The sequence below is a fragment of the Mytilus californianus genome, unplaced genomic scaffold, assembly GCF_021869535.1.
Source record: "Mytilus californianus isolate M0D057914Y unplaced genomic scaffold, xbMytCali1.0.p SCAF_1, whole genome shotgun sequence".
In the NCBI taxonomy this organism is placed as follows: domain Eukaryota; kingdom Metazoa; phylum Mollusca; class Bivalvia; order Mytilida; family Mytilidae; genus Mytilus; species Mytilus californianus.
This window is the reverse complement of record NW_026262581.1, coordinates 131,038,811-131,065,154: the sequence shown is the minus strand read 5'-3', so window position 1 is coordinate 131,065,154 and position 26,344 is coordinate 131,038,811. Positions and strand designations below refer to the sequence as shown.

General features: G+C 32.0%; 1 protein-coding gene across 5 annotated transcripts; it reads left to right on the top strand.

Moving 5' to 3' along the window:
• The first annotated feature begins 4,319 nt into the window (after positions 1-4,319).
• LOC127734195 (uncharacterized) lies at positions 4,320-25,650 on the top strand. Of its 5 annotated transcripts, none has more exons than XM_052243954.1 (18): positions 4,320-4,343; positions 10,387-10,508; positions 11,646-11,710; positions 13,406-13,518; positions 14,316-14,384; positions 14,807-14,947; positions 15,981-16,107; positions 16,757-16,874; positions 17,203-17,366; positions 17,823-18,096; positions 19,461-19,695; positions 20,856-21,020; positions 21,468-21,639; positions 22,178-22,431; positions 22,621-22,767; positions 23,222-23,300; positions 23,705-23,804; positions 25,060-25,650. In XM_052243954.1, the coding sequence occupies exons 2-18, from the start codon at positions 10,432-10,434 to the stop codon at positions 25,139-25,141; spliced, it is 2,382 nt and encodes a 793-aa protein (XP_052099914.1). In that variant the 5' UTR covers positions 4,320-4,343; positions 10,387-10,431; the 3' UTR covers positions 25,142-25,650. The 5 variants fall into 5 exon arrangements, with proteins under 5 accessions (XP_052099914.1, XP_052099905.1, XP_052099927.1 ...); XM_052243945.1 differs by lacking the exon at positions 4,320-4,343 and adding an exon at positions 8,726-8,833; XM_052243967.1 differs by lacking the exons at positions 4,320-4,343; positions 11,646-11,710.
• The last annotated feature ends 694 nt before the right edge of the window (positions 25,651-26,344 follow it).

Genomic DNA, 26,344 nt, shown 5'->3' with positions numbered 1-26,344 from the left:
TGTTTATATCTGTTGGTGTAAGGTCCTTTCGATTTTTATAAATATTAGATTTTACGTTTCCGAGTTAGGCCTATATGGGATTTTATTCATAAAAAATGGTGGATTTTCCAGTTTTCTGACTATAAATAAAAATTTGGACAATTTCCATGAAACATTAATGAATTGTTTATATATACTGACATAAGTTCCCTTTCGATTTTTTAAAATTTCTGATGTTACGTTTTGGAGTATTGGGACTTTTTTCATAAAAAAGGGTGATTTTCCAGTTTTCGGACAATAACTCAAAAACTCTTTTCGCAGTTTTCATAAACGCTTTAGGCAGTTTAAATGAAACTTTGGTGACTTATTGATATCTATTGAAATAAGCTCCTTTTTTTTTCTTTTTTTTTTTATAAATTTCTGATATGACATTTGGGAGTTATGGAACTTTATTCGTTGCAAAATCATGTATATGCCTTGATTGATATTGAATATACTTGGGTTACATTGTCACCGGAAGGTGTATTGTCAACAAGATAGAAATGTAAAGATGAAAAATTAAGGCCACAAACTTAGTTAAACTTGAGATAGCCTTAATAGTGCAAAATTATTATCCGTGTTTTGTGTCAATAGATACCACTGTGTGTGCATGTCGGTTTTTATTTTTATTTTTTTTGGGGGGGGGAGGGGGAGGGGGAGGGGGAGGGGGAGGGGGAGGGGGAGGGGGATCTATTTGAGCAGTGCTCATAGTATTTCTAGTTGATCATACACATTCATTTACAGCATATAAACGAGCTTAAAGGGCGACGGACGTATCATGCACTCATGGCCCAACTCTTTATTCTAATTTCACTTACAAATAAAGCTGCAATATATAATATCGAATCCAGCAATTTTTCAACAGGTTCAAAGTCTATATTACTTTTTAAAACAGGTCTATGGAACTCAGGACAAGGAACATTTGATTTAATGATTGTTAAAAAAATGTTAAAATTGCTGTATATATGTTTTATGTAATTTGTATTTTGATTGTCACAAGCTGTCCTTCATATGCTTTTAATTAAGACAATTAAGATTATTATTATTACCCACAGCTATTTTTTTCATTTGTTAAAGGTATTAAAATTAGTATTGATCAGACAAGGCTTTTTTCAGCTAGCTTTGCCTTTGATCTATCCGATTATATATTACATATAACCAACGTTTAACTAGGAAAATACTGGTGATTACATACTTCCTCCTCAATTATAACACGAGTACTATGTATAAATAGGCGATCACGGTAAGGACATTCTCTTTAGCCCATTTCAAACGATCCCAATTAGAAATCTGAAATAGGTAAAATTATCCACAGTTCAAGGGTATCTCCTGCAGAATTTTCAGAATGTCCCTGAAATGTCTTTTTTCTTTAATTTCCAAGTTTTTGGCTTATATCTCAAAAAATAAAGAAGTTAGAGCAAATCTGACATGAGGTAAAATGGGTTAATTAGCAAAGATGTTAAGCACAATCAAATCTACAAAAAAGTCAACATGGTCAAAATTGTCGACTGACTCCTTTTAGGAGTTATTGCCCCTTATTGACAATTTATACCCATTTGTAGATTTGTTGCTAAGACAAAGACAGAGAGCAACAGTATATAGCAAACATAGTCAGCACAATATACAATCAGTCATCGTGTCAACAAATTAACTGACTCCTTATAAAAGTTATTTCCCCTGAATGATGATTTGTATCCTTATTTTGTATTTTTGTCAAAATTTTAGATTTGGAATAAGAGAGAAACTTAAATAAAGCGAAAAATAATCGGCAAAATAAGATCTGCAAGAAATTCAACATGGCCAAATTATTACAGTAGTTATTCGTATTTCAAAAGCTGTTATTAGATAGATATAGCTGTAACCAGTGAAAAGGATCATCAGTACAAGACGTACACAAATGCCACAACATAAGATCTACATATAAGTAAGCATAACTAGTTGTAATAAAGAAAAAAATATATCAAAATGGCATGTATTTACCAGGTGAGAGATTCGGGCTCTTGTGAGCCTCTTGTTGAACTTACCTTGGAGATCGGTATTTTTGTTAATACTCATTTTTATGATACGATAGCAGCATTTTGACATGGGAAGCTAAACAAGTGATTGTGAACGTAGTATAATGCCTGACACAAAAATGAGCTAGAAACACGTCCGAGTCTTATTTCTTTGAATTGGGAAAGTCAGATTTGAAATGGGAAAATTTTACATGCATACAGTTTATTCTTTTTGTACTATTTATTGTAAATTCCTTGGTAAAAACAAGAACTTAAAATGTTATTATTATGATCATATTAACACATTACCTCTAAGAATATACTAGTACACAAAACCTCATCAATATCAGAAAAAACACAAATCATAACTCCCGTCCCTCTCTTGAAAATCAATCCAAGTTTGACTTCGATTATTTTTATATAAACCAATATAAAAATAAGTAGATGTGGTATGATTGCCAATGAAACGTATATCCATTATAGACAAAAGAGCGTTTTGTGAACAAATGGCAAATGACCTTTAACAATGAACCAAAGCCGTATCGTATAGTACGTTTTAAAAGGTTCCGACATGACAAACCGTTGGACCATTCAAAAGAGAAAACTAACGGCCTGATTTATACTACAACAAGAAACAAAAAAACAATTATGGTAATCAGCAACCAACGACAACCACTGAAGTACAGGCTTCCGATCTGCGACAAAGACAAACAACGCCACATGTCCTTCCCCTAACATCGGACAGTGGAGTAACAAAACGACATTATAGTGACATTGATTACGTTTCACGGGCGCAATAGTGGTTCTGATCACGCCAAGTGTTTCTTTAAACGTCAATTGTGTTAGGCGACGTCATAAACGGCACTAACAACGATGGAGTTACAGCTACACGATAAACTGAAGTGAAATTATTCAAGAAAAGATATCAGTGCGCAAGAAAGATGCGACGAAGGGTAAAGAAGAGGAAATCAAAGGGAATTGAATTGCAAGTCACCGGAAAGAGAACCACTGACATGCTAAAAAAGTGTTTATGTGCTTCCAGTTTAATCCACATTAGTATGTTAGAAGTCAAGGCTACAATGTGTAAATTGCTACGTCCGATATTCGTGGAACTTAAACCAATTTATTTCTGGCCATACCTTCTTGGTCTGTTCCTAATATATTTTATAATCAACCTTAACATAGCAGACTACTTCCTGTTTTTAATGTACGGACCAGTGAAAAGGGGACGGAGAGAAACTAGAGCACCATTGTTTTTCCGAAGAACAAGACGGGGAACAATTTATGGAGCAGGGTATTAAAACTTTACTGAAGCTAATGATTGTACAAAGACATTTTATTTCTGCTAAGGTTAAATGTCGACATCTCTGTATTTCGTTTATATTATCTACATAAATGATAAATGTTTCAACGTTCATTGGCTTTCATCTTTTTTTTGTTTATTTATCTAATTTCTTTCATTTTTTTTTAGTTGCAAACCTGCGGCTCTTTTCACAAAAAATCTTAAGAGTAAAAATACTCGTCAGTCATACACATTTCATTATAACTTATCGTATGATTTTTTGTGAAAAGAGTCGCTGGCTTATCATGTGACGAATAGGCGGGGATTGTTCAGACAATGTGACGGATAGGCGGGGATTGTTCAGACAGAACCAACAGAGGATATCCATATTATGTTTTCATATCCGCCTTCAGTTCAGTTTTCAAACTCTATATAATTTCTTGAATATAGATATAAGAAGATGTGGTATGAGTGCCAATGAGACAACTCTCCATCCAAGTCAAAATTTGCATGGTATATTTGCCCACACATTGGAAGTGTACAAGTGTATGAAATTAAATTAAGGATTTTGGACTTGGAAACATTAGTTTTTGAGCAAAATGTTAACTTGTGGAAAGGATACATATGTGTTGTGTTTATCACGCCTCCCACAGTTATGTTGTCAGTCAGGCTAGATATTGATAAAATGAATATTATACAAAAATGCATAAGTCGAAAAAAGACATACAACGCCATGGCTAAAAAAAGATAAAAATAAAATAAAACACCTCTGTGAACATACCCCCCCCCCCCCGCTTTGTTTTATGTCACTTTTGATACCTGCTGCAGAGTTAAACACACTATTTCTCGATAGAAAATATCCAGTTTGTAGCTAAGCTACTACTCCTACAATTTTAACTCTAACGCAGACAGATTTAAATAATGTAATTCACGATGTGAACTTCAAATATAGAAAAGTTCAATTTTTATCCATTCTTCCGTGCCAATGCAGGTACGTGGGTTTCCAAAAGGGTTATTCATTTTATATACTGTGGAAAACTACTGAAAAGGTAACGTCAAAACTTTTCTTTTGATTATATTTTAAATGCATTATTGACCAAGGAATATTCTGTGCAATGGAATCAACCATGTTTTTGGTCTGTTTACACATAGTGTATATAACGAAGTCTACACAAGTTCATGTAATGTAGACCCAAACAGTACATGTGCAATTGTTTTTGTCAGTTTTATTTCAAATGAACAAAATCATAACTTTGTGTAGGTCTACGTCCCTTTCATTTATGTAAAAAAAACTAAAGCGTAGGCTAACAACACTTATAAAAGATATATTTGTTCTGCCCTCAGCTTCCGACCACATTCAGGGAGCGTCAATGTTATTGCTGTATGTTGTGGTAAGTGTCCTATTTTCGGATATTGGTGCATTTTGATGTAAGTGTCCTTGTTCTGTTATCGGAAAGATACTAGTGTACATGAAGACCACATCCAGGAAGTTGTATTTCCGAAAGTGTCCTGTTATTGGACAGAAGCTAGTGTGTCTGTAGACCACATCGAGTGAACGACTGCTTTACTGTTGTGTTTTAGTAAGTGTCCTGTAATTGCGTGATAATAGACCACATCCTGGGAGATTTCATGTAATTTATTGTATTTTATGGTTCTATTATCGAACAGATGCTAGTGAGCATGCAGACAACTTCCAGGTAGCTTCCGTATTATTTGTTGTATTTTGTGGATATTGTTCTTTTATCGAACAGTGTGCCTAAATAGTGTTGCAGATCTAAATGTATTGTCCGTGTAATTTGTTTTAATTTGTGCTGTGTTAATAACCAGAAGTTAGTTTGAGTATTGTAGTAATGTGTCATATGTCCGATAGGCTAAGTGTGTCTAGTGTTGTAGTTAACCAGTTATCGGTAAGCTAGTATGTCTGGTGTTGTAAGAAACCTGATTTCGGACAGATCTAGGTGTGTCAAATGCTGTGGGTCACCAGTTATCGGACAACAGCTAGTGTGTTTAGTGATATAGGTAGCCTGTATTCAAACAGAAGCTATGCGTATCTTGTGTTTAGGTTACCAGCTATCGAACATAGGTTAAGTGTGTCTAGTGTTGCAGTAAATTTATCTGTTATCGGAATAAAGCTAGTGTGCCTAGTGTCGTAGGTAACTTGATTTCGGATAGTATAAATATTTCAGGTAACCTGTTATTGAACAGAATCTAGTTGTGTCAAGTGCTGTAGGTAACCTGTTGTCGAACAGAAGCTAGATGTGCCAAGTGTTGTAGGTAGCCTGTTATCGGACAGAAGCTAATGTGCCTAGATCTTTTAACACATTATTTTGAAAGGTTTAAATAGTATTATTTTTTATCAATATTAAGGGCCAAATAATGGGGCTTGTCATACTTCCTCCTTAGTCCGAAGTTGTAAAAATCAAGAATTTCCAAAAGCAGGGACAAGTAACGGACTGAATTTAAAAAAAAAACATAAACAATTATTTCCTTATGAGGATTGTTTTTTAGGGTGGACAATGTCCATTTTCATCTAAATATAAAAAAGAGTCACACGCTGAAATGTCTCTCCTACTTTACTCATCGTGATAAATATGTATGTAAGCCTTTAAGATGAAGGTTTTGCTACAAGTAAACTTAGCATCATAGATAATCCATGTAAATGTCATCAAGTATGGACCATGTTAGCAATCATGTACCTAACAATCCTAACATACACCAAATATACTTATCCTGTTACTTGAAGTATCTGAGAAAAAGGCCTAACCACAAAATCGTAATGTTAATCAATGTTCCATGAAAATTAGGTCGAGATCAGATAAAAACTGTCAGACAAACATATAAACCATAGAATTATTCCATACACCAAATACAGTTCACCTTTTGCTTATTGTATACGATACAAAACCTTAACATGACAAATGAACGACGAGAAAAGATCAAGGTAAGATAAAACCTGTCAGACAGACATGTACAATAATTCAAAACACAAAACATAGTTGACATATAACTACAGAATCTGCATGAGAAAAAGACATTACACAAAAACATTTACATTGAGACCTTTCAGACAAACATAATAATATACCTTAGAAATATCCCATACACCAAATATAGTTCAGCTTTTGCATATATATACAAGAAACAGATTATAAATTACGAAAACTTAACTTTGACCAATGAACCATGAAAATTAGACCAAGGTCACATTTAACCTATCAGACATACATGTACACCGTACAATCATTCCATACACAAATTATAGTTGCCTATTGTTTATAGTATATGAGAAAACCACAATAACTTTACAACGAACAATGAACTACGAAAATAAGGTCAATTTCAGATGAAATCTGCTAGACAGACATGTACACCTTACAATCATTCCATACACCACGTAAAGTTGACTCGCTACCGTATTTGCGATACATACTTGACCACGAAAACTTAATCCACGAAACGAGGTCAAGGTCAAGTGAACCCTGCCTGACACACATGCAGACCAAATATACTTATCCTATTACTCGTGATAAGTGAGAAATTCACATAATAAAAAAAACCTTAAAGCAGTCACTGCACCATGCAAATAAGGTCAGGACAATGGACATATGATAGATGGAATCTTTTTAACATAAGGAAGCTGTACACAAGGTATTAAGCAATCATGCATTTTCTACCCTTTAAAAACACATAGTTTCCGCCGTCCCGAATTAGCTACCCTATGTCTCGAATTCTGCGACGAAAGTCGAACAAGTGGCGACAAAAACGGAGATTCTATATTCATGTAAATTGTGAAAAATGTTGATATTCTAACAAATCCTAACGTCCAACTTCGATTTTTATAAAGCTGGCTGTTTATTTTACATCTATACAGGGACTTTCTATACTTATAGATTATCGTTGGTTATCTCAACGAGATTGATTTTCTCGCTTGAGCCGGCACGGCGAAAGCGAGAAAAGCAATCGAGTTGAGATGACCAATGATAATCTGTTTATCGCTATTTTACCTATGAAGACGTTGTTAATTTCCTTGACAACGGCACGTGTTCCCTTAGTTTCTAGCGATAATTTTCATATCACTCGACTTCGTTTTCATACCACTCGACTCCGCTGAGAACGGAAATTATCAGTCAGCAAGACCAAAGGAAAAATTCGTAAAATAGCGATAATAACTAGTATAGACTGTCCCTGATCTATACCAAGAAGAAAAACCCGAAAAAAATATCGAGAACAAAATTGAGTGATGCTATGCAGCAAAGATCAGCCCTTTCTAATCTTAATCACAAAGGCAGCAAACGGACTTTAACATCAAATGGGTATAAAGTCAGGAATCTGATGTTTAGTAGTTTTCGTTTGTTGATGTGGTTCATAAGTGTTTCTCGTTTCTCGTTTTTTATATAGATTAGACCGTTGGTTTTCCAGTTTGAATGGTTTTACACTAGTAATTTTGGGGGCCCTTTATACGTAGCTTGCTGTTCGGTGTGAGCCAAGGCTCCGTGTTGAAGACCGTACTTTGACCTATAATGGTTTACTTTTATAAATTTTGACTTGGATGGACTCGGAGTTGTCTCATTGGCACTCATGCCACATCTTCTTATATCTATAAAACGAGAAAACCGAATAAAACAAATTTTTCAATCTGCTAACGAGTCCCTGTGCGGCGGACAAAGTCTGCCTTGAAAAGATGAAAAATATCTTATCGGACTTTTAACCAGTTACCCTCTCCTTGAATTTGGTCACAGCGTGAACAGAAATATTTATTATATTTATAGATATATATATATTAAGGATTTGTATAGTAAGATGTATACTAAACAAATCCTTGGTCATATTCACACAGAGATAGTATTTTTTTTTCTTTTGGAAGTTTCCATGACAAATGGTATACAGGTCATGACATCGAAGAGTTGTTATCTAAAAATTGTTAGATTTCGGGAAATTATATTTTTTTGAATAACAAGAGTCACTAGGATTTTTGTGTATAGCTGTATTTTCAGATTCCTAGACATCCGTCCGTGTAATTTAACGGATTAATTTTAACATGTACTATTGTGGTATTGAAATTATCCTTTAATCAATGCGGTGACTGAAGTAAACAAACTATGGACCTTTTCGCCTTAATTAGTGGCGTTTAAATCTACTTCTCTATTGCCCTCAATCGTTTACCAATTGTCCCTCAGAATAACCTAGATAACGGTCATGTGTAAATAATTTCCATTGGATAGAACGTATACACAGATTCTTGTGATTGCATTTCCGAATTTTAATTTAAATCGAAAAAAATACATACTGGATCATACTGAAAAGTACAGTCGTTACCATGAGGTTGTAAGGTAACAGATAAGAACAAAGCAACTAGTTACGAAACGTGCAACTTGTCACCTGTACTCACGTGTGTTGATTTTGGAGGCGTGACCATATTGCTTTTACATCATGTACATTGGTCAATCCACGGAGGTGTGTCGGGAAAATCCATACGTGAACATGGATATATATAATAAGAATAACAGTGAATGCATTATATCGAGGAAACGTCAGCCAGGTAAGTTCATCTGGACTGATGTAGAATCAATATTTAATATTAGGGTTACACTGGTTTTCAGGGAACAATGAATACTAATTTATCTCTTTTGCAATGGTTTTACCATTTGAATATGTAAATTTAATATTGATTTACTGAATTTAGGGAAATAATGACAAAGATTTTTTAGTAAAAAATGTACAACCCTCCCCCCATTTTGTAAGGTCAACACATGCGATATTCAAGTAATGAGTAGGATTGTATTTTGGCATTTTGGCAAACACAACTGTTTCGATATATGAAGGCTTTTTATTGAAGATTATATAAATGTTCTATAATAATATCATTTAAAACCATATGTTCCAAAAAGTGATGGAGCTAGTATAAAACTTTAATGTCAATAGCCCCCAAAAAGGGGGGTCTAATTAATAAGTACATATAACTTACATGCATAACAAGTTTAAACATATTGTAAGTATGTGTTTAGCATATTTCTTATTTTTTTTCATTTTATTAAGGACTTCAAGTCCTTCATATAAAAAAATGCACACAGAGGCAACAATATTAAGGTATGCATGTGACAGCCACATCATAACACTACCAGTGTTGTCACGGAATAGAAGTTCCTTCATAATATAAGTTTCAAATGGAAACAATATTCTGGAATATTATTTCCACTGGAATAAATATTACAGTAAATGTTCCTAACGGAATAAATGGTATAGGATATTTGTTCCAACAGGAACATTGTTGGAACAAATATTATGACATTGTTTATAACAAAGTTTCCAGTGGAACTTCTGTTAGGCAGAACAAATATACGTTGACAGTGTCTCCATCAGTGTGTCTGAGATGTTAGGCACCATGGATTTTCGAACTCCAAGAAGCCAGTTAAGAACTAGACTTAATAATGTTTCACAAAATAGTGAATGAAAATATTGCCATTCCATCACATAATTTATTACATCAGAATCAGTCTATGACAAGATCTTCCCATAAAGACCTCTAGATGTGTTTAGTGTTTAGTGTTTTGTGTTGTCTTTCTCATTGATTACATCTCCTTTTATTAAGGATGTTCGCTACTCTGTTTCAAACTAACAAGCTTTTTGAAAGATTGTTATAAATCAATAGTTTATAAATAAAGGAACTGAAAAAGCAGAAAAAAATGAAGGGTACGTGTGCTTGTTTTCAAGATAAAAGCCATTGTAAATTTGGCGGGAATTGATTCTCTCTAGATTTTTCATACATTTAACATTGGCACCTTTTTTCTTTCAAAAACTATGAAAAAATAACAAGGTTTTTATAAGATTTTCAAATATGGCTTTAAAAACTATATGTAATAATATTATGAAAAGAAAAGTAGGGGTTAGCGGGCAAATTTTTTTATTGGCAATAGATGGATAATACCAGAGGATTCAGAATATCTGGCAAAATTTCAAAAACAAGAGTAGCAAACATCCTTAATAGATATAATTAGGTATATGTTTTAACAAATTCTAATAGTAGTATCCTAGCTGTTCAAATTGATGGAGGTGGTTTATTTATTTACATTTGTGGAAACATTTTGTTAACAGGTGCTGCGTCTTGTTTCATTTACATCGCCATAAAGGGAGATTACAATGAAAACTTCAGTACTGACAGGAAAACAGATTTTTCAGTCTTTAAAACCACCAGATTTATCTTGTTGTACCAAGCAGTAAGTAGATTAAAAGATTTAAAGAAACAACAGTAAACCTGAATGTCTTTTTTTGGCAATTTGTCAGAAGTTAGTACACACATTACAAAGTTGATCACTAGTGAGAAGTGGCATACAGAACTTTTCACTAACAATTCATCTTATAATTATATACCATATGGTATATGCAGAATTGGATAGCATTAGAAACTCAGAATAATGTTAATATCAACCACAACAGAACAATCTGTTCTGACTTTTAGATTATGCATGGTCAAGAACTGATGTTTTTTTTATAGTTCTCCACAAAAATACACAACATGATCAGGCATGGTTGCATTTGTCAAATTCTGAAATTTGCAACATTGGTTTTATAAGATGGCAAATCAAATGTACATTTAAACAATGAAGAGATGAGAACAAGCAAACCACACATGATTTATCAAACCACAAACAATAAAAGTTGAAATAAGAATATAAAAAGTATGCAAATTGACAAACAATATTGCTTGAAAACAACACACTACTGAAATGAAGTAGTTCTTGTCGAGAAGCAATTTGTCCAACTTATATATGTTAATAAATTTGCTTTGAAACCTATTTCTTCATTTTAACATCACTATTCTGTGAAATATTATAATGATAGTGATAGTAAAAATCATCATTCAATTGGATACCATCAAAACAAGGTAAACAAGAGAGAGAAATCACTTCTATTGATTATGTAATTCTCAACAATGTTAACTTTCAATAAAAGAACTAAATGCAGACTTTGTAAGATTCTTTCAAAATCCAAATAATGCAGCACATTTTCAAACATGAATATAAAGATAAGAAGATGTGGTAAAATTGCCAATGAGACAACTCTCCACCAGAGATCAAATGACATAGAAGTTAACAACCATAGGTCTGCAGCAATGAGCAAAACCAATACCGCATAGTCAGCTGTAAAAAGGCCCTGAAATGACTATTGTAAAACAATTCCAACGAGAAAACTAAAGAAGTACTTTTGTGCTATGTCATTGCTTAAACTTACAACATTGTATTCAGACATGGTTTACTTTCTTATTGTTTGAATACCATGAAACCCAATATCAGAGATCTTTGACCTTATTTAGAACTTTGTTTGCAAGCATTTTAATGGAAACCATATTTCAGACAGTTGCAAGACTATTTTGAGAACAGTTATGAGCTGAACGAGAGTCTGTTTTTATCTCTGAAAGGTAATTGTATCCATAGCATGTCTATTTTATCTCTGAAAGGTATTTGTATCCAAACTTTGTCTGTTTTTATCTCTGAAAGGCATTTGTATCCAAACTTTGTCTGTTTTTATCTCTGAAAGGTATTTGTATCCAATCTTTGCCTGTTTTATCTCTGAAAGGTTATTGTATGTAGTAAATTAGATAATGTCTTTATTAAATTGGTTGATATGAAAAGGTGTGATTTCCCAGTAAAAGAAAAGCTGATAATTTTAGTATGTAAAAGAAACTTTTCTTGATGGGAGTTAAACCTTGTTTTGGTAAGGTGACCGTAACCTGGCATGAAGTCTGTGCTAGAGCTTCAATCGCACTAGATTATAAAAAAAGCAAGAACATGGAGTTAAAATCAATATCCACTACCCTTTAAGATGCATATAACATTTTATTTAAAATTTCTCTTTTTTATGGGGGGGGGGGGGGGGGGGGGAAGGTATCAGCAGCAACAAGACTTTTTGATATAAATGTATTATTATTATTAAGAAATATGACTTTTTATGCATCATTGAAGTATACAAATCACTCACTCACTGGTTACACATTTGTTGTGAAAACATTTTACACTTTGTTTCTGTTAATACTTTGTTCAGAAAAGGAACAATGGGAGATAACTCAAAATTCCAAAGAGTCACTTTGACATCAGTGGTTCAAACATCTAAAGATGACTTTTATTGTAAGCATAACTAAACATACAATAGAGTTCTCCACATAGTACTGTCCTCAAGGCATTATTTGATATGTTAAGACTTCTTTTATTAGTAAATCGTTGTCCAGGGCACTATCTCATTATGAAAGTTTAGTCCTGTACTTAGAATTTTATCCATTTGTACTGGATAGAGGATCAATATTTAGTTATTTGGACCTTGAAGTCTTATCATACCTAACTACCACATGTCACAAGTTAAATTTCTGGTACATTTTAATGTGGAATAGACCACATGAACTGATACCAACTGTCACTGTATCATATTGTATGTTGATAATATTTCTTCTGTTGAATTGGCATATGAGAAGTTTATCTGTTTTTTTTTGTAAACATTTTTAAATATAAAATTGCTTTTCAGTATAATTTGCATGATCTTTTTTCTGAATATCCTTCATTGATCTTCATATTGTAACATAAAGGCAACAGTAGTATACTGCTGTTCAAAAGTCATAAATCGATTAAAAGAAAACAAATCCGGGTTACAAACTTAAACTGAGGGAAACACATCAACTATAAGAGGAAAACAACGGAACAACAGAAACACTAAACTGCAACAAAAACAAACTCCAACACACATAGTCAGTTTATATCTTCTAAGTGCAGTATAAGAAGTCCATTACTAGTCCTATGAAAGCAATAATTTTAAATTACATGTAGTAATAACTGTATGTTAATGGAAATTTAATGAGGGTCTAGCTGGGGTTTACAGAATAATTGACAAAAATAGAAAATAAAGCAAACAAATAAAGAAACAGTAAAGAATAGACCAAAAAAATAAAGAATAGAGAATAATGAGGTTCTAAAAAATAAAGAATAGAGAATAATGAGGTTCTAAAATATAAAGAATAGCGAATAATAGAGTGCTAAAATATAGAGTTTGAAATCTGCAAATTTTTTATTTGTCACTAGAGGTAGAATAGATTAGACTATTAATTACAATTCAATATGTATTTCAGAGGACGACATTTTCTACAAATGTCCCGATCGCCTACGACTACCATTGATTTTCTACTTCTGTCATACATCAGTTGTATACATCAACAAGCTGGTTCTAAGTGGACTATTGAAGGTATATATCTTCCATACTTATGACTAGAGTTGTATTATCACATTGTAAAATAGAAGAATAATTAAAAGCATCAATGAAAATATTAAGTCAAATGTTCTTTTACCTTTAAAGGTTGTCCAGTGAAGTTTTTAATCAGTTATTAGTCTTATAATTTAAATACTCCATACCTAACAAACTTATAAAAGTCTTGATTGTTACTTTTTTTTTCATATACAATACCTGATATATTCTAACTGCAAACGATAAGCGATTTAGGTTCTCTACACAAATTCACTTTAAAGAATTTAACAGTAGCAGATTTATAATTTTAAAAAAGGTCACTCACGAAAAAAACAACTTACTACATCTATGAGAATGTGACAGTGTTTTAGACTGGTGTTGATGTGTTTTTGTCTTTTCAGGAAAGAGTTAACTTAGAATTTGAAACAATGTTTGAGACGGGTGTAGATGTGTTTATGTCTTTTCAGGAAAGAGTTAACTTAGAATTTGAAACAATGTTTGAGACCGGTGTAGATGTGTTTTTGTCTTTTCAGGAGAGAGTTAACTTAATGTTTAAAACAATGTTTGAGACTGTTGAAGATGTATTTTTGTCTTTTCAGGAGAGAGTTAACTTAATATTTAAAACAATGTTTGAGAATGGTGAAGATGTATTTTTGTCTTTTCAGGAGAGAGTTAACTTAGAATTTGAAACAATGTTTGAGACTGGTGAAGATGTATTTTTTTCTTTTCAGGAGAGAGTTAACTTAATATTTAAAACAATATTTGAGACTGGTGTAGAAGTTTTTTTGTCTTTTCAGGAGAGAGTTAACTTAGAATTTGAAACAATGTTTGAGACTGGTGTAGATGAGATGTCATGGGACGACACTGTAAGTCCTATTTAGTCTAATCTTCCATGTTTTAACTGCTTAATGTTGAATTTATAAACATTTTATTGTCACCGGATGCCGAGGGTTGGAGGGAGGGGATGGTGATTTTTTTTCAATATGGTAGGTTTTACATCTTCACAAAAAACTGGTCTTTGGAGAAAACCTTTCAAAAATTTGCTAAATAGTTTTAGTAAACTTATCTAGAACATAGGTTATTTAGACCTTGCCATCATTTTAAAACTGTATTGTGATGTCCTGGTGTAGTCATCTTTTTTTTGGCTCTCATATTTTGTAAGGTTATCATTTTAATAGAGTTTTACCATTTCATCTTATTTGAATTTTGACTGTTTCAATGGGCTTTGACAATACATGGCTAAAACTTAATATGTTATGTAAAAAATTTGTTTGCTTTCTTTTAACAGGAGAATTATCGTATGGGTGGGAGTTATAAATGGCCATCAGTTAAAGAAGTAATGGACTATCGTAGAACTGTAAGGAATATCATCATTAAAATGATACAAGACACACCACTTGTGCTGCCGATAACAAAGGAGAGTCCTTGGGTAGGTTAATATTAGGCTAAATAAAGGGAGACAACTATTGAACAAACCATTACAAAAACTGTAAGGAATATACCGTATAGCGGGTTATTTTCACGGGTGTAAAATTTCACGATTTTCATAGAATAAGGTATACAAAATATTTTGGCGGATTCAAAACTTTTATACAATACCATTGCATGTGGACTTTAAAATTTGCGGAACTTATTTTGGCGATTTTGTTCTATCTGTGAAAATAAGCGAAAATTTACATCCCGCAAAAAAATAACCCCCTATACGGTAATCATTAAAATGATACAAGAGTTTTTGAGACACCACTTTAAGGAGAGTCCTTGGGTAGGTTAATATTAGGCTAAATAAAGGGAGACAACTATTGAACAAACCATTACATCAACTGTAAGGAATATAATCATTAAAATGATACAAGAGTTTTTGAGACACACCACTTGAAGGAGAGTCCTTGGGTAGGTTAATATTAGGCTAAATAAAGGGAGACAACTATTGAACAAATCATTACATCAACTGTAAGGAATATAATCATTAAAATGATACAAGAGTTTTTGAGACACACCACTTGAAGGAGAGTCCTTGGGTAGGTTAATATTTGGCTAAATAAAGGGAGACAACTATTGAACAAATCATTACATCAACTGTAAGGAATATAATCATTAAAATGATACAAGAGTTTTTGAGACACACCACTTGAAGGAGAGTCCTTGGGTAGGTTAATATTAGGCTAAATAAACGGAGATAACTATTGAACAAACCATTACATCAACTGTAAGGAATATAATCATTAAAATGATACAAGACACTTGTGCTGTCTATTACACAGGAGAGTCTTTGGGTAAGTTAATATCTGGCTAAATAAAGGGAGGCAACTAGTGAACATCCAATACAACAACAAACAATGTTTTGTTCTAAATAAAATCACTGCAGAAGAAAAAATAAAGGGAGGTAATTTTAAGAAGAAACAGTATGTTTAAATTAAAAGTTTATGGGTAAGTTTTATTTTAAGTTTGATTATATATTTCAGTGGGGACTTTTGATGGGGATGGAACATGAGAGGATACATTTAGAAACATCTTCTGTTCTGATCCGTCAACTGCCCGTTGATATGGTAACTAAACCAGATGGATGGGTATATGGACCAATGAAATATAGTAATTATTAGAATTTATTATAAATCTGTAATACATTATACCTGCAGAAAATCCAATGTTATTGAGAAATTGATTAATTTATTCTTGTGAGAATATCATGAAGAGTTTGAACAACATTTTTTAAGGCCTATTTCAGTTACTTATGTTTATCACTGAATCTGCACTTCTATTTTCTTACAGGTTTCCATACTTTAACATTTTATGTTTCCTCCAAAACAATTTAATTTTGTATAGTTATTTTAAGAAGACATTCTTTAGTAAAAGAATATAGAAAAATACAGCCATGTGAAGATATAAAAAAGATGTTTTTTAAATGAATAAGCATTTTAATATTGAGTTTTTGTTTTATTTAATTTTATTAAATTTATAGGTTTATATATCCTCAAGATACAACAAGAATATCTGTTTTCTTTAATAGTATTAGTAAAACCCAAAACTTTTTTTTTAAACTTTTTGTTATATTTAAGTTAAACTTGTGGAATAAAAAGGGCATCAGCTTCTTCTGATTTATATCATTTTAAATGTCAACCATGATAACAAACCAAAATCTGGGCCATTCTTATTTTCTTTAATTGAGTTTCAACCCCTGTTTGCATTTACAATAGAAATGGAAGAAAATTGTTAATTTTCTGTGATTGTTATTTTTCAGGTGAACCAGTGATGACCAATCCAATGATCAGAGTTGAGGAAAGGGAGGTAACTTATGGAAAACCAGATGATTTTCCCTCTTATGGATGGGATAATGAATATGGAGAAGAAACTTCAAGGTTTGTAACAGTGTATATAGCCATCTGTATAAGATAATTGTATCTTCTAAAATGCTTTTCAGGTGGTTGAATTCAATGAATTATATGTTTTATTTATCCTTGTATCTGTATTAAAGCATTTACAATTTTCATATTTTGGACATTAAAATTATTTTTGAAAACCCATACTATTTTTATTCTAACATAGCACACATTTACATTTTTCTGCATATTCATCAATAATTTTATTTGAAATATTCAGAAAAAACTATGGTAAATATAAAAATTAACTATTAGGTAAAAACTGACACCTATTCAGTTGTAATACACACTTTTAATTTATATATAGAGTTCCTGCATTTGAAGCATCCAAATATTTAGTAACTAACAGGGAATATTTAGAATTCGTACAAGATGGAGGCTACAGTAAGAAAAATCTTTGGACAGAAGAAGGATGGGGCTGGAAATTATATAGACATGCTCAGCATCCAGCATTCTGGGTGTGTGACAATGGTATGTAAAGTTTTCAGAAAGGCTCTGTTTCCAGCTTATTTGTTGTGTGTCAATGTTGGTAAAGTTTTTTTTACCAGATATGTCATTGTTGATCAATTTTTCTCTAATATTTTTCTAACTCACAACCCTCAATGCATCTTGAATTTTTGTACATACATTGAAGTGCACCTCAATTAGTGTAAATGTTTGAAGAACTTTTGGTCTACTTTAGCTCATTTAAAATCTAGAGAGACTAGTTTTCCTCAGTTTTGCAATTTTTAGAAATAATAAATATTACATTTCCCTAAAGCATTTACTGGTGTAATATGATTTACATGGACATGTCAAATTTATAACCATTACTGTTGCGAGATTAACCACCCTGTTATTTGACCATATTTAAATGATATGCTGATACACTCATTATTATTTAAATTCAAATTCTGTTGAAATTTTGTTTTCTAATTTTATGTTTAGGTTGTAAAGGGGGTTGTGGAGCTGCTCTGTCTTCATATTCACATTGTCACTTCAATACTGAACAGACCATCACTAATGGAGTTACCAATGGACAAAGCAATGGATTGACCAATGGACAAAACAATGGAGTGACCAACGGAAAAAGCAATGGAGTAACCAATGGACAAGACAAGGGACAAAGCAATGGACAAAGCAATGGACAAAGCAATGGACAAAGCAATGGAGTGACCAATGGACACACCAATGGTTTTAATTGTGGAGGAACAGTGTACAAGTATGTAAATGAAAGAACACATCTCAAAATAAAAATGGGTCAAAGACTCAATGACATTGGTTACAATACTTTAATTTCTCTAAATTAACAAAATGAATGAAAATACTGTTGACTAAGACATATAAGGTCAACAGATAAAATGCTATAAAAATTGGTACCCCTTTGAGAATTGCTGAAAATTTACTGATTTTGTCTATCTGAAAATATCTTCCACTGAGTACAGTCCAGTGCACATCTTCAATGTAAGTACAAAAATTCTAGATTCTTTGATGGCCATGATTTGAAAACTGACAGAGAAGTTGATTACACTATTCTTTATTACATAAGCAATTCTTATCACTAGCAATAATCTTTGACCTTGTTCTAATCATACAGCAAGATCCGTCCATAAGGGAAGTTTTAGCTTAAATGTAGGTGGGAATGGGCAACCCCATTTGATAATTACATGTAAATGTTTGTTACATAAAGTTAACAATAATTTATTTCTTAAATTGACACAAGGGGGCTTCTAAATATGATATGAAGGATTAACTAACAATTAACAGGTCCATTTGATGCCTTATACTGCAGTGAAAATGGAATATTGAACAAATATATCATGTTCAGGAGGGTTATTCAGGAAATTTCAAGTCAAGAGAAGGTTAAGTTTCTGAGCTGCTAGACAAAGGAACTTTTCTTATTGAGACTGAATTATTTCTCAAATACCTACTGTAAATTTAGAAATTATTGCAAGGTTTTTTAAATGCTAATAATGCAACTGGGTGAGTATCGAAATAATAAGGACTCACATTCTTATATCTGATACATAGATATGTATGAAGATTTTCCAAAAATCGCAATAATTAATCTCACATTTTTGTCCATTTTACAAAAATCGCAATAATAAATGCACGCAAAAATTTCTGAATTTACAGTATCCCAAACTTCTAAAACAGAGATAGTTTGAGTTGAAAATTTATTATTTATTCCATTTATCTTTGGCTATCAAGATTTAAGCAAATATAGCTGCATTTATAAAGCACAAAAATGATCAAATATCTCCATGGAGGGTAAAAAAGGTATATACTTTTTGGCAAATACCACAGCAGGGAGGGTAATTAGTTAAACATATTGGGCAGTAGTGAATTATGAGCAAAATTCATCTGATGAAAGAAAATACATGAAAAATATACTAGCTATCAACCAATGAAAATTCAGCATACTTGTATAAGGTTTGATAAAAAGAAGAAAGAAATATCTCATTTAATGTTATGAATTTAGGGTTAATTTGTTTAAATGCCAATTCAAATCAGTTTGACATTGCAAAGTCATGAAGCAACAATTTCAGGCTATTCTGTATACCCCTTCTAATTTTATCCCTGTAGATACAGAGCCATGTTTGATGTATTGGACATGCCATTAGACTGGCCAGTGGAAGTCAACTATCATGAAGCTCATGCATTCTGTTCATGGAAGGGCAGTGGTAATCGACTATTAACTGAAGCTGAGATGAACCTTATAAGAGATGACAAATTTCCACCAAGTGAAGGCACAAAAAGTGATGTTATCTACCAAGACAATATAGATTTAAACATCAACTTAAAATTTGGATCGTCCACTGTGAGTTTAGTTGACTTATTGTTATCTTTATGATGTGTGAAAAAATTGATTTTATAATAAAAAAAAAACAAGAAAAGAAAATATGCCCTCTTTTTAAAAATCAAAAGGAAATTTATTGGATAAGGAAGTTGTTACTTTTGAAAAGTTGAAATAAACTGTTTGATAAGATGTAGCTGAGAAACATCCTTGAGTTGGAAGGACCATTGATAATCTGTTTATCGCTGTTTTTCTAGGCAACATCAATGACATCATACATTATCTTTCTCTTGACTGAGAACAAATAAGCTGTTGCTAATACGCCTTAGATACCTCCAATAATTTTCTTTCTCTTATGGTTGTGGCCTGTTATCTATTTCTTGCATGAAGAGATATATCTCTTATCACACTGCATGGAGTGTGATACGAATAAGTGATACGAAAACTGCGTTAATTTGATTGGCTTATCCAGCATCATCACACAATATTACGACATTTCCATTGGCTATTCGTTAGGTCATTGATAACTTTCAAAGGTTAAGACGATGTACATTTCGTCCATGGCAAAGGACATATCTTATTTCTTAAATAACATACAAAATACTCACACTTTTCACCAGGAAATCTTCTATTTGTAAAATTTTATTACATTCTGAAGCGTACAGAAAGCTTTAACATGTCTGATGTTAAAGTTTGACGCCGGAAAAGGACATATGACGTCATACTGGTATGTGCAAAAGACTAGATCAATGATTCACGGAATTTTTAATTTAACACAAGAGTGTTAACCATAAGAGAAATAGGTTTAACTGCTCTTGAGAATTGGATATCGCTTGATATCAACTCTCGTCATTTAATTTAAATAGTAATATTGATATTTATATTGAAATTAAATAACTCAAGTTGATATCAAGCGATATCCAATTCTCACTCATTATGAAACCTATAAATCTCAAGTAAGTAGCATGATATGAAAAATTATCACAAAAAAGATCAATGGAAAAATACACAAAAAAGCGATAAATTGTTTTTACTGAAGATTTAACCAGACTGTTTTCTCATGTTTTTCCTTTCATCAGATTGTATTGTTATCTGATGATCTTGTATTATTTGTATAATTCTATTTGTATAAGACCTTTCTTTTGTATATTGTCAGTGCAGCTATACATTTATTTCTTTTACAGCCTGTGAATATGTTCCCAGCAACAGAAGCAGGATTCCATGATGTTTATGGAAATGTCTGGCACTGGACAGAGGACCATTTTAATGGACTGTTTGACTATAGGTCACATTATCTCTATGATGATTTTTCCTCACCATGTTTTGATGGACGACATAACATCATTCTTGTAAGTTTTATTCTTTAGTTTTAAGATGTGAAGAATACTTACATCTTGAGATTAAGTCTGCATTCATAAAAAAGTATATAAGCTGCAAAGCATAAGTTTGATTTTAAGAGTTCCCTTTTAATAGAAGAAAGACTTAAATTGTTAAAATGTTTTGAACAGTTTGCTATGCTGAATTTCAGTTTGGTTCTTTTTCCAGTTTTAAAAGGATATTTATCAAAGACAAGTAGTTCAATCATTTAAGACACATTTGTCGACTGGAGTTACCAACATTCTATATTTCTTTATGTACAGGGATGGAGTTACCAACATTCTATATTTCTTTATGTACAGGGATGGAGTTACCAACATTCTATATTTCTTTATGTACAGGGATGGAGTTACCAACATTCTATATTTCTTTATGTACAGGGATGGAGTTACCAACATTCTATATTTCTTTATGTACAGGGTGGTTCCTGGATATCCACTGGTGATGAAGCTTCAAGATTTGCTAGATATGCCTTCAGAAGACATTTTATTCAGCATGCTGGGTTTAGATTAGCTAGATCTCTGGAAACAGCAGAATTACCAGCAAGACTGATTGACTCTGAAGTATTTGTCCTGGGTATTGGTGTGCAAGGTAAATAGATAACAGATAGTTTGATTGAATCTAATTTTTTTTTCTTTTTTGATACAGTTAACACAAGTAAATATATTATACTGCAGCATTGATCAATAAATTTCATAACTCCTTAAAAAAAACTTTAATCTGATTGAGAAAACAGATCATGTGTCCAGGTCCTGATTACTAATGTGTCCAGGTCCTGATTACTGATGTGTCCAGGTCCTGATTACTAATGTGTCCAGGTCCTGATTACTAATGTGTCCAGGTCCTGATTACAAGAAACTGACAATGATCTGTAATACTTTCAGTTATTAAGACTTTTTTAGGATCTTATGATTTCGATGTATCAATGTAAAAAATACACAACTTAAATTTTTTTTAAGGCAGACATTTAAACGATTGATATAGTAGTTTCCAATCATTTTGATTAAAAGATTAAAATTCTGGGTAACAGTAATACATTTTGAAGTTTGATCACATTAAATACAATCATTGTAATTAGTGTATTTGTTTTTGATAATACTTGTTGACTATATAACAAATGTTCTTTCAGAAAACCCATCTGTAATTGAAGAGAAAGGCCACAAAGTGGTGAAAGTTCCAACAACCAATAAACAATATGGTTATGATGAGAAGAATCAATTATATGGTATACTTGAGCAGGAATTTGGCTACCGTGACCCATTGCCACTAGCTATTGCTAGACTCTGTAAAGAATACAAAACTGAAAGTGGAAATGAATCACTGTGCTGGATTGGTTGTGGAACTGGAATTGGACCAGTGCACCTACACAATGTCTTTCAAAATGTATGTTTTTCATGCACATTTTTCCTTTTACTACCTTCACATCCATGTAAAGCATTTTAAATAATTAGGTTAATTCTGAAATGGATGGGAAACATCTAATTATTTTAATTTAATTAACTGTTATAATTCCCCATTTTTGGAAACAGATTGGGTTGTCATATTACTAAATGTTTTATATATTTGTTACAGATTTTGGCAATAGATTATGGTGGTCGATTTATTGACACAGCTTTAAAACTTCAGAAAGGAGAACAAGTAGAATACACAAAGTCAAATGGTCAACAGGCCGTAGCAATGTTTGACAGTGTGGGATATGACAATGTTGTTTTTAAACAGGTAAAAATAGACTATAACTATAAAGGAAATTACATTATGTTGTCTTCAAACTGGAAATTTTATACAATTTAACAGTAAACAGGCTTAAATCATTTGTTGACAGCATATGGTACAAAAGTACTACATTTCAAACACGCATTTAATAACTCAGAGCCAGTAATACCCATATTTTTAAAATCAATAGCTTTACAACTGGAATGACTCCTTAGATATAAAGTGGCATTATGAATGTTATAGTCATTTTATATATGTAAAGTTATCTACATGTATTAGGTTTTTCACGATACATTTGTTCTACCGGGTAGTAAATTTTTCCCTTGAAAGAAAATTCTGATAGTTACATACCTCAGTACTCATATAAAACCTGTAGTGGTTAACTGTTTTTTTTTGTCATATTTAAAGATGATTGATACACTTAACTTATAAAATATTTTTTAATTTTATTTTTTATTAGTTGACATGGTTACCAAATGAAGTGAACAGCCATAGTATGACTGTTGTAACCTTCCTGGACAGAACACTTAATCCTAAAGGTAAACATCCTCAGTATTGTTTGTATTGAATAAAAAGGATCAATAAATTTTAACTCAAGTAGCCATTTCATAATCTAAAGCATTATGGGTAATTTCATTGTTTGTGTCATCAAAGGCAACTAACATCGGGTCATTTGTTAAATTCAGTTATTGAGGACATTGTTAGCAATTCACATCATTTTGGTGTATGCTTTTAAAAATATTACCCAGAATGCATCAGATTCTGAAATTATGAATTCTATTATATGATATTTTTGTCAAATTATTTTCTAAAAAATTAAGAAAAAGAGGATGACTTTTTCAAATCTGTTTTAGATTTTACAAATCAGTTGTTATATTGTTATTATTGTTTGAAATCTATTGGAAAAAAATAGAATGGGCTATTTATCTTGAATATTTGACAGCATGGTTGGCTCGTCTGTGGGAAGTAACAAAGGAAGGTGGACTAATCCTAATTGTGTCTGACTGGGAAAGCGAAAAGCTACAAGCCAGCCTGCAAAGACAGTAAGTAAATGAAAGTTTGCCATTTAATTCTACTTTTATTTTGTGAACTGCTACATGTTTAGGATGTTGATTTATTTCCGAAAATCTTCTTTCAATGCTGACTAAGATAATCCAGATATTTTATCAATGTAATTTTAAGTCTGAGATTTATTGAACAAATTTGTGTTCCTTATCAGTTTTCTAAAATTAAAATGACTGAAAAATCCAAAAAAAAAAACATATTTGTGGTTTTTTTTTAAAGGAGGTGTAGGCACACTTCAGAATATATCTAGAGTTCTATACTAAGCCACCAGGTCGTTGACTGTGGTATATAAACATATTATCTGGACTTCTCTCATACACCTGTAAAACCCATGTGAAAAGGGAGCATCTATTTGTCTGTATGCGATGTATAAATACCCATAGCTATGACTGGTCAGAATGGGGACTGATTAAATCTGATGCCTGGTGTAGGAAGAGTTGATAAACTTTTACATCGTATTGTTATTTTGAGATACATTGTAGATCCTGATGAGATTTAAAAAAATGATAAAATAGAATATAGTTGTAATGCTTGTTTTTATGGAAAAATGGGTCTTAAAATTGGAAATTAGTGCAATAATCTTGAAATTTAAGAAATTAACAATTTTCTTACACTGGTTATATTTTGCAATAAAATACTCAAATTGATTTGATCTCAAAGATGCAAGAATATATTTCATTTCAGTCCTCACAAGGTTCTTGTATTGTCATTTTGCCAATATATTTTATAGTTTGTCTTCATTTGCATTTTGAAATTAATAATAAGAATGTATAAGTTAAGTTACTGTAGGTTTGTTCCTCCAATTTTTGCCTAATTATTTGTGATAGGAATCACTTTCCAGCAATCAGAATAGTTCAAAAGACGTTTCCTGTGAAATTTAGAAAAAGCTTTAACTCTGAGGAAAGACAATTATTTGCTTTCCGTGACATTTGAAAATGACAAAAATATTTCTTCTGTAACTTATTCAATGGGTAATTTTGTGCTGTAAGTTTTTTTCCTTTATTACGAAGTCATAAACAAAACTATGATCAGAACATTGAATGTCATTATTCTTATCAACAGTTATCTCCCCTGAAACTGTAGTGACTCTCCTTATAGGAGTCTTGCAACAACTGTTTGAGGCATACATAGGTGGCTTGTTGCAAGCACATTTGGGATTAATTTGTTCTCTTGATATTGAGCAAACAAAAATAAATAATCAATGTATACTATCAACCAAATTTCATTTTTTAGTATGGTTTACATTGGAAAAAGGGAATTGTCATATCAAGATGGAAATGCTGTTGCAATGATGACCATTTGGAAAAGAATCTGAATTTGTTGACTCAATTTTTATTGTCTGAGACAATATGTTAATACTGTTTTTATATTTTATATACATAATTATTAATTGTACATTTTATATTGTTTTTTTATTATTATTTTGATTATATTTCCTAATAACTTTATTATTTGTTAGTCCTCAAGTCACTATTTAGTGCTGACAGTATTGTGTTCCTTACATGATGGCCTTTGCTGTTTAATATATTAGTATATATGTAGTTAAAATTATTCTTATGAATACTTATGACAATGTTTTTCCTTATTTTTAATGTGGAAAATAACATTGTAATAATCTGTTTACACATGTATGATATTATATTGATGTATTTTGAATTGTTAATTAATCAAGATAAATGTTAAGGTACTGTTGTATGAAACTTTTCTTTTGCAATGATAATTCAATGTTTTTTGTTTTTTTTTAAGAAATCAAAATGTTACTTCATGTGTTATTGATTGTGATGAAAAAATCCCCTTTTCTTAAATAAAGTGTTTTGTATTTTATTATTCATTGTCTATGTTTATGTTGAAATTGTTTTTACTGGCCTCTTATAAGGTGAATGGCTTCAGTTGGGTCTCAATGTGTACTCTTTAGCTTACCTGACCTAGAGACCAAGTGAGCTTTTCTCATCACTTGTTGTTCGTCGTCATGGTTAATTTTTACAAAAATCTTCTATGAATCTACTGGGCCAAATTTAACCAAACTTTGTTACAATCATTATATGGGTATTTAGTACCTGCCAACCAACATAACCGACATGGCTTAAAATAGAACATAGCAGTAAAATGCAAGTTTTGTCTATTATCTTGAAAACCATATGAATAGAGAAACTGACAGGGGCAGTAATGTTCAGAATGTTGAGATCTACCTGCTGTCCATTTACGTCTTCTCCTCTGAAACTACTTGACTAAAGATTACCAAACTTGGGCGCAATCATTATTGGAGTATATTGTTAAAAGGATGTGTCTGATGATCCTTCTGCAAACCAACATGACTGACATGGCTAAAAATAGAAGAAAGGGAAAAACTGCAAGTTTTGTCTATTATCTTGAAAACTGCTATGAATATTGAAAATCTGACTGAGGCAGAAATGTGCAGGATGTTGAGATGAACCTACTGTCCATTAAAGTAAAAACTGTCATGCGTCTCCTTGTAGTAATTGCCCATAAATGTCAAATTTTATCAACTTTTTTCATT